General features: G+C 52.1%; 1 protein-coding gene across 1 annotated transcript in view; it reads right to left on the bottom strand.

Annotated features, from left to right (window-relative positions):
* bmper (BMP binding endothelial regulator) overlaps positions 1-7,016 on the bottom strand; it is a 14,350-nt gene extending 7,334 nt beyond the window's left edge. The window contains exons 1-2 of the mRNA XM_068760365.1: positions 6,911-7,016; positions 3,365-3,450 (exon numbers count right to left, since the gene is read on the bottom strand). Coding sequence (XP_068616466.1) covers positions 3,365-3,450; positions 6,911-7,016 — 192 coding nt within the window. The remainder of the gene's footprint in view (positions 1-3,364; positions 3,451-6,910) is intronic.
* Positions 7,017-8,631: the final 1,615 nt, after the last annotated feature.

Here is an 8,631-nt window from a genome sequence, read left to right as displayed (position 1 = left end):
TCGCCCCCTGCTGGTCGGAGTGCAAGGAGGGGGGCCGCGACCCTGATGTAAGACTGATTTATTATTAGACGGTTGCTATAGCAGCAACATCAGAAGCAGCAGGTCAGGATTAGTTAAGGATGTTTGATGTTTGATTTTCTTTTGTATTTTATTGTGCTGCATTTAAAACACTAATGTTTGTTATTATTTCTACCCGTTTACTCGTCTTCCTCTCGTCTTTTGTTCCTCTCTTTCGTAGAAAGCGACTGAAGGCGTGGAGAAGAGTGGAGGGGTGACACGCGATCTATTTGTCACCTCTATTTTTAAGTTAAACGTCCCTTCCGGGTATTAATGCTATAAATGGGAGGGCGTCGAGCGGAGCCGCTGTTGGTTCAGGTTATCAGGTGGTTATCAGGTAAGTCCCGCCCCTCCTGCATCGATCCACGACTGTTTCAGTCGAGATGCTGACAAGAGAAGGCCTTTGACCTTCCTCTCCGGTCAGAACTCCTCGCCTGCGATTCCTGCGCTCTTCATCTGGAATGTTCATTCGATTAACGGGGCGCTGTGGCGTCTGACCTTTGACCCCCGGGTCACGGGGTCTTGTTCTGATACTAAAGCAGCAGATTAAAGCCCATCAGGGATGTTTGAATCCTTTAGTGTAGGGGTCTGCAACCACCGGGCCGCACAGAAATAATAACTCATTAATACTATTTCCGTTGTATCGATAATTAAAGTCTAAAATGTGTTTTATTTTGAAAAACGACTGGATTTTCTCCAACGTAATCTTCTTGGTCACGTGACGCATTACTAAAAAAATAAAACTGTAAACTAAAATGAGAGAAAGAAAAATAAGAACCTGGAATTTATGAAAGAAAAAACGTGAACATAAACGACTATTGATAACTTCAACCGATGTGTTATAGCGAGTAGATACTGGTGTAATAATCCTTTAATAGTTATTACTAGTGTATAACATAAGGTTTAGTGGTTAGATTCAAGTTGGAGAGCAGCTACAGATTCACTCCGTCGCAGGATGAAAGAGTGAACAGTCAGCTCCTGTCGGCACAGGGACGAGGAAAGGAAAAGGAAAACTGTGAATTATTCCCGGCCGGATAAATCCGAAGGATTCCGGTGAAGGTGGGCGAGCGAGCGAGGAAGAGCCGATGAGAGAGCGGAACGAGACACGGAGATGAACAGGCCGATAGACGAGGTGATGAAGAGTGTGACGGAGACGGGCCGACAACCGCCGAGATAACAGATCGTCATGGCGACCAGCCTGTCAGTCACATCCACTCCCGGCCCATTACAGGACCCGGGCCTCGGCGCGACTCCACAATGGCCCCTCTGTGTGTGTCTTCCTAGCCACAGAGCTATTATCAGGTTCTCTGGACCGACTGGGGAGCCAAACCCCCCCCCCCCCCCCCCCCACCCTCGACCCACCACATGTATGAGGGACACTGGAGCCTTGATGGCTCCCCAACCCCCTACACGAGTCGCCGGGACACAGAGGGTCTGTTTTTAGGGGGGCGATGAAGGAAGTGGAAGTAAAACGTGTTTTAAAGGCCTGGTTCAGGACGGAGGACGGGTCGGGATGGACCGGCACCGAACCAGAACCAGGACCAGAACCAGAACCAGGACCAGGACCAGGACCAGAACCAGAACCAGGACCAGGACCAGAACCAGGACCAGAACCAGAACCAGAACCAGGACCAGGACCAGAACCAGGACCAGAACCAGGACCAGGACCAGAACCAGAACCAGGACCAGAACCAGAACCAGGACCAGAACCAGGACCAGGACCAGAACCAGAACCAGGACCAGGACCAGGACCAGAACCAGGACCAGGACCAGGACCAGAACCAGGACCAGAACCAGAACTAGGACCAGAACCAGAACCATGACCAGGACCAGAAGCAGAAGCAGATCCAGAACCAGAACCAGAACCAGAACCAGAACCAGGACCAGAACCAGAAGCAGAACCAGGACCAGAACCAGGACCGGGACCAGGACCAGAACCGGCTGATCGTTCACCGAGACGCGGAGCAGAGATAAAACTGAGCTTTCCTGGAAGGCAAAAAAAAAAGGGCCACGCATCTGAGGTTTGAGATGTTTTAGGAGATAAACAGAGGCCAAATTCAATAAAGCCTGAGCCCTGGATGCGTGTTGGTTAATGTGTGTGTGTGTGTAAGTGTGTGTGTGTGTGCGTGTGTGTGTGTGTGTGTGTGTGTGTGTGCGTGTGCTCAGGGGGGGTAAAGCAGAGATGAAAGGCTGCCCATTGCCTGCTGATGACTGATAGCATTCAGCAGGTCGACGGCTGATGTCTGCCTGATAACACAGAGGACGGCTCAGCGAGGCGGCGGGCCGAGGGGGGGGGGGGGGGGCAGCCTCGCGGCGGCCAATCAGGCGCCAGGTGGACAGAAATCAGGACATCAGAAGCTGCGTTTACCACGAATGGGTAAACGTGTGTAAAAGGTGAGAACCAGGAAGTAACAGCAGCATCAAGAAACCTTTCATCTTCCAGCCGGAGGATGTACAGAACCCGCCCTCCTCGGCCTCTGATTGGCTGGGTAGTTACAGAACAGGAAGTGTCCTGTTAAACTGTCATCGTTCAGCGTGTAGCAGCAGCGAATCCGACGAGCAGCGATCAGGACAGACTCGTTCAGCATCATTTAATCAATAACTAAGAATCATTTTCACCATAAACATTTGAGCAGCGACATGGAGGTCAGGGTGAAACATCCGGAAGGTCGTTGCTCCATAAAGGGGGGGTCAAGGGTCAAAGGGCACATGCTCCAGCCTGGTTCTAACAGCCCAGACAGCGTCTCCGTTCACCAAACACAAAACAAACCGAAATAACAACCTCCCGCCAGAACCTGCATGTCGAAGCCCGGCCGCCGCTCCGCAAACGTTCCGCAAACGTTCCGCAAACGCTCCGCGAACGCTCCGCAAACGCTCCGCAAACGCTCCGCAAACGCTCCGCAAACGTTCCGCAAACGTTCCGCAAACGCTCCGCAAACGTTCCGCAAACGTTCCGCAAACGCTCCGCAAACGTTCCGCAAACGCTCCGCAAACGCTCCGCAAACTCTCCGCAAACGCTCCGCAAACGCTCCGCAAACGTTCCGCAAGCGTTCCGCAAACGTTCCGCAAACGCTCCGCAAACGCTCCGCAAACGTTCCACAAACGTTCCACAAACGTTCCACAAACGTTCCACAAGCCTCCCGATAAGAAACGGCACACGGAGCTCAACGCTCGGCTTCGCAAACAGCCCTATCAGCGAGGAGCGGTCATTTCATCCAATCAGAGCAGAGCCTGAAGCAGCAATCACGCGCCACGGTGCCTGGGGGGGCCGCTGAATGTCACCGCGGGCAACCGGGCCGGGCCTTACCAAACAGACGCAGGTGATGCAGGGGTTGTCGGTGATGTGGGGGATGTGGAGGACTTCTCCCTCGCTCTCGCAGCTGGCCTCGGTGCCTGCGAAGGAAGCGGGAGGTGAAAGAGGGAAACAGAAGCCCCGCCCGACCCGGAGGAGTCGCTCGCCGCCGTGTTAGCAGTGGATGCTAACGCTAACGCGATTATCGGACTCGTTCGGCTCATATTTGTCCGTCGAACTGTCGAGACGTTTTCAGGGTTTGTTCTGTCGCCCCCTAGTGGTCAGATTACACCAAAGGTGTCCAGGAGATCTGCTAGCAAATCTGAGGCCGCTGATTGGTCGGTTCGATTGTTAAAACGACAGGCCCGATCTCTGTGGATTGAGAATCGTGCGTGGGAAATAATCCGGGAGAATATTGTTGTGGTTGCAGATAACGGACGACGTAGAAACGTATTCTCGGGGTCAGACATCCAGGCGGCGCGTCGGTGGAGCGCTGGTCTATTTTAGGCGGCGTTAAAAGCCAGCGCGAGCCGAGCGGATTATTTCAACCCCGGTTTTGTTTGTCTTTCAGCCCGGTTCGTCTTTCCAGGTAAAAGCATTAACGTTCAAACAGAGGCCTTAAAAACGTGAGCCAGGCAGTTTACGAGGGCAAACGTAATCCGAGCCGACGGCAGGAAACAACCCCAAACAGGCGGGTGTGACCATCGACCGGGCCGGCAGAGGGGAAGGTCCCGGCCGGCGCTCAGCTGGTCCGTTAAGGAGGTTTACTGAGACCAGAACCTCGACTTCCTGTCCCGGGAGAGGAAGTCGAGGCTGGTCGCTTCTCGAGCAGGATTCCTGCCGCCTTTATTTTGTAAGGATTTGCTTTCATGTGAAACTTCCTGCCAGGCTGAGGTTTGGGAAGCTGCGGCGCCAGTTCTGTCCAGATGTGCTGGTTTTCATGCCGGATCATTAATGCTGCGCTTCGCCTCATCGGCTGGAACGAAGCAGCTGCCCCATCTGGATTCGGGAATATTTCTGATTTATTTAATCTAACATTTATTCCAAGAACTGTAAAACATTCTGCGCCGTGCGGCGACATCAAGGATCCGGGATTCCAGAGCGACACGAAGGATCCGGGAATCCAGAGCGACACAAAGGATCCGGGATTCCAGAGCGACACAAAGGATCCGGGATTCCAGAGCGACACAAAGGATCCGGGATTCCAGAGCGACACGAAGGATCCGGGAAGAAGCTTCCGAGTGTCTTATCGACGCTCTTTGAGCTTTGACTCGTGACTTGCTGACTGGTTTTTGTCGTATTGATGATTTAAGACAATCTGATCATTTAAAAGTTCAGCATGAAGCCAGAAAGAAGAGCTTCAACATTTTTCACAAAGCTGAAGTTTCTGATTTTAAACCCTTTTAAGGGTTTTAATTGTGCGTCATCCACCGTCACCGCCACCTGCCACGCAAGTTGAACCGGTTCATCTGAGTTCAGCAGAGTCCCGGTGGATCCTGGCAGACCCCCCCCCCCCCCCCCTGTAAAATTTACAGCCTCCCAGTGTAATTAAACTGGCAGGGCTGTGAGTGGTGGTGGGGGGGGGGGGGGGCGTCTCAGGGGCTGTTCTATCTATTCACCACATCCCTCCTTTGCTAATAGCATCCAGCACCAGCTCGCCATCAAACCAAAAGTAACTTTGATTAAAAGGAAAACGGATCATCTGGAGCCGCGAGCGAAAAGCAGCGAGGAGCAGAAGACAAGGCCGGAGACAAAAATGTGACCTTCCGTCTCCGAACGCCGCTCAGAGGTCGCTTACGTTTAGAGCGTTTACGTCTGCCGCTCACAAAGCTCCAATTTAACTGAGATAAACATCAAATATAGGTTTTACTGCTGCTTAAATCCGCCTCTCATTAACTTCAGCGAGCAGGAAGAACGTATCCTTCACTGAGATGCAATAATACTCCAGTACAAATACTGCATCACACAGGATGCAGTATAATACAGTATTCATTCATGGTTGACCTGGAATTGCTTTACAGAAGAAATTAGTCGTCATATTTTATATACATCCTTCTAATTACAATAAATCAAATGTAGCTATAAAAATGAGATTTAAATGTAGAACAAAATAAAGTTACATTTACTTCCAGTAAATGGAAGAAAAGTCTGAACATATCAGGACGGACGTCTGGACCTTCAGCTCACCTTCACAGGTAGCCCAGCGGACCTGCGTCGTCCCGGACGACGGGATCTAAGATCCACATTCCTCCCGGATCAATGCCCATAAAAACTATTCATCAAACTGTGAGGACGACTTTCCAAGCTGCCAAAGACAAAAGCGTTTCTGAACCGACAACCTGCTGGGACACGGAGAGCTGGTGAGCAACACGCGTCCTGGTCTGGACTGGAGCCAGTCCGGCTGCGGTTCTGAGCAGCAGCAGGACGGCCTGATCCGGGGCCACTCAGAACCTTCTGCTGCGGTTCAGCACACAATGGACGGGACGATGCTCGCATGTCCGGGATGCCAGCCGCAGGAATATGAGCTATACTGGGATCGTAATGGGGCAGCCTCCACATGTCAGACGGGGTCGGGTTCGGGTCGGACCGGATCAGGCATTAGTGACCCCCCACCCCCCCCTCACCCCATCTGATTCTCATCTTTACTTCAGGAGCAGAGAGGAAACCCTTTCATCTGGAATATTCTTATCAGCACCGGAGGATGCGCCTGACATTTGCAGCCTGTCTATATAATAAAGATCTGTATATAATATAGATCTATATTATATAGATCTATATTCCCGTTACAAGCTGAGGAGGACGGGAAACCCTCAGAATGAATAAATCAGCATCATTAAATCCATTTCATCTGCAGCCCTCCGTCCAAGCAGCAGGTCGGGCCGCCTCATCCCCTCATCCCCTCATCATCTCATCCACCTCATCATCTCATCCTCAGGGCGCTGCAGCCGGACCGACGACCCAAAGCGTCTGTCAAACGGCGGCGCGGGGACCGGGAGGGAGACGCGACAGGCCGGCCCGTTAAAGAAAGTCATTTCGACCCAACAACCCGAAACGTGCTTTAATTATAAGCTGCAGCGGCGCAAACAACAATTTGCGTCCAGATCACGTATAATTTGTCTAAAATCTAAAATCCTTTATAATTGTCTGAAGTTTGACTTTGATATCGACTCGTGATTTATGTCGGGCACAAAACTGCAAATAACAAATTCCGCTGCGGAGGAGGATCGCCGGGGTTCGGCTCGGAACCGAGCCCGGTCCCACCGCCAGGCTCTGGATCGAGGCCCCGCATTGAACCAGAACATTTACAGCGTTTCTGTTAGACGTCAAAAAACGTAAATGTAGGAAACAAAATGCTTCATTTGAAGCCTTTTTTCTACATTCTGGTGATTTTTCTTTTAATCGCCGCAGAACTCTCGGCTTTGATTCTGGTGCGCTCCCCGGTAGAATGGAACCGGGAGCGCGGCGACGCGGCAGAAGAATCAACGGAGGTTTGGGTAGCTTTTACGCACGACGGATGTTGTGCTGCGTGATTGAGAAGCCACGTGACCCCTTTAATCTCACCTGTAATTAGCGGAGTGGAGGACCGGGGCGTTTGGAGCAGCAGCAAAAAGCAGAAGAGAAACCTGCAGGTGGACCCGGAGGGAGGGCTCGAACACCGGGGGGACATCCTGCCGGTGTCCGGTGGAAACGGAGGAAGAGGAGAATCGAACCAATCCGAAACAGATCCACGATCAGCGCGTGTCTCCCTGTCTTTACTCCACGCCGGGTCAGAAACGCAGCCGGTTGTCAGTCCGCGCTGAAATGCAAAGGAACCATGACGCAGACGCGCGGAGATTAAAATGACAAAGACGCGCCGACGGGCGGGAGACGGCGCGGCGCGGCGGAGCGGCGCGTCGTGCGCGGAGCCCGGGAGTGCGGGGATGAAATCACCTCCTCCCAAAATCCTGCTCACGTGGGAGGCGTGAGGAGCAGCTCCGGGAGGTCCGGAGCGAGACTCTGGATGGACCGGGTCTGCGCGCAGAGCCCAAACTGTCGGGACGGAGAAGCGGACTTCAGTCTCTCTCTCTCTCTCTCTCTCTCTTTGAGCGGCCTCTCCTCCTCCTCCTCCTCCGGTATTAAAGCGGACCTGTGGTGGAGGAGCGCACCGCAGAGCCAGAAAGTCCAGCCTCCTCTGTCAAACCCAGGACCTCCTCCTGCCTCCAGACCATTTCTAATCCTCCAGGCCCTTTGTGGTCCTCCTGCAGACTGCTCCCTGTCCTCCTCTTACCCCAGACCCTTTCTTTTTTTATTTGGGTCGCTGTCTGCTGCTGAAACGTCCCATCAAGCTGTGGGACAGGAGTCAGAGAGAAACCTCCTGCCTTTTGGGATCTAGTTTCATGAGGAGCAACATGTGCTCCACGTCTTGTAAATGTAAACGAAATAAGGAGCCAGGAAGAGGAAGTCAAGTGCAACTTCCTGCGTCTCCTGCAGGAAGTTGGAGAATGAAATTCAACGTTTCCTTCTCTGATTTTAAATATTCCAATTGTCTGGTTTCTCTTCCACCATATTTACCTCTTTATTTTCAAACTGTGCTTGAACCGGATCTGGATCTGGATCTAGATCTGGATCTGCTGACTGAAGATCAACCTCAATCGTGACAGACGTCTCCTTTGGACTTTGACTCCTTGTTCCAACCCAACATCCCCAGCATCAGCGCCGGACCTCGGGGACGATTGTTTGATTTGTCCACGTACCTTTGTCCCTGCTCCTGCTCTGTTTATCCATGTGACATCACATTCTAGATCTAGATGGCTGTCAATAAAGTTTTGTTGAGCTGAATATTCCGGAGGATGTCAAAGGGAAGGACAGCCCCCGTAAAGAGACGAAGGTTCCCAAAGTGGCGTCCCGGGAACGTCGAGGGAACGATCAGACGTCTCTTCAAAATGACGTAAAAGCTAAATAAAAACATTTAATATTTGCTGTGTGTGTGCGTGCGTGTGTGTGTGTGTGTGTCCTCTTTAAAGTGAAACTCGTCGGAAGCTCAGAGAGGAAGGAAAAGTGAGTCTTCAAAGAAACAATTAGGCCCCACCCAGAAGCACACCGCCAGGTAAAGGGGAGTGTGTGTGTGTGTGTGTGTGTGTTGAGTCCCTGGGGGGGGGGTGAGACTATTAACCACTAGATGGCAACAGAGAGAGGCGGGGGTGTCCCGGTCTGACCGCAGACACATTCCTGTAATATGCATGGGGCAGCAGCGGGACACACAGGGACAGACGGCAGCCATGTCTGATTGGACAGCAGGTAAA

The sequence above is a fragment of the Brachionichthys hirsutus genome, chromosome 3 (assembly GCF_040956055.1).
Source record: "Brachionichthys hirsutus isolate HB-005 chromosome 3, CSIRO-AGI_Bhir_v1, whole genome shotgun sequence".
In the NCBI taxonomy this organism is placed as follows: domain Eukaryota; kingdom Metazoa; phylum Chordata; class Actinopteri; order Lophiiformes; family Brachionichthyidae; genus Brachionichthys; species Brachionichthys hirsutus.
Note: the sequence above shows the minus strand (reverse complement) of the source record. Positions and strands in the feature narration are given on the sequence as shown.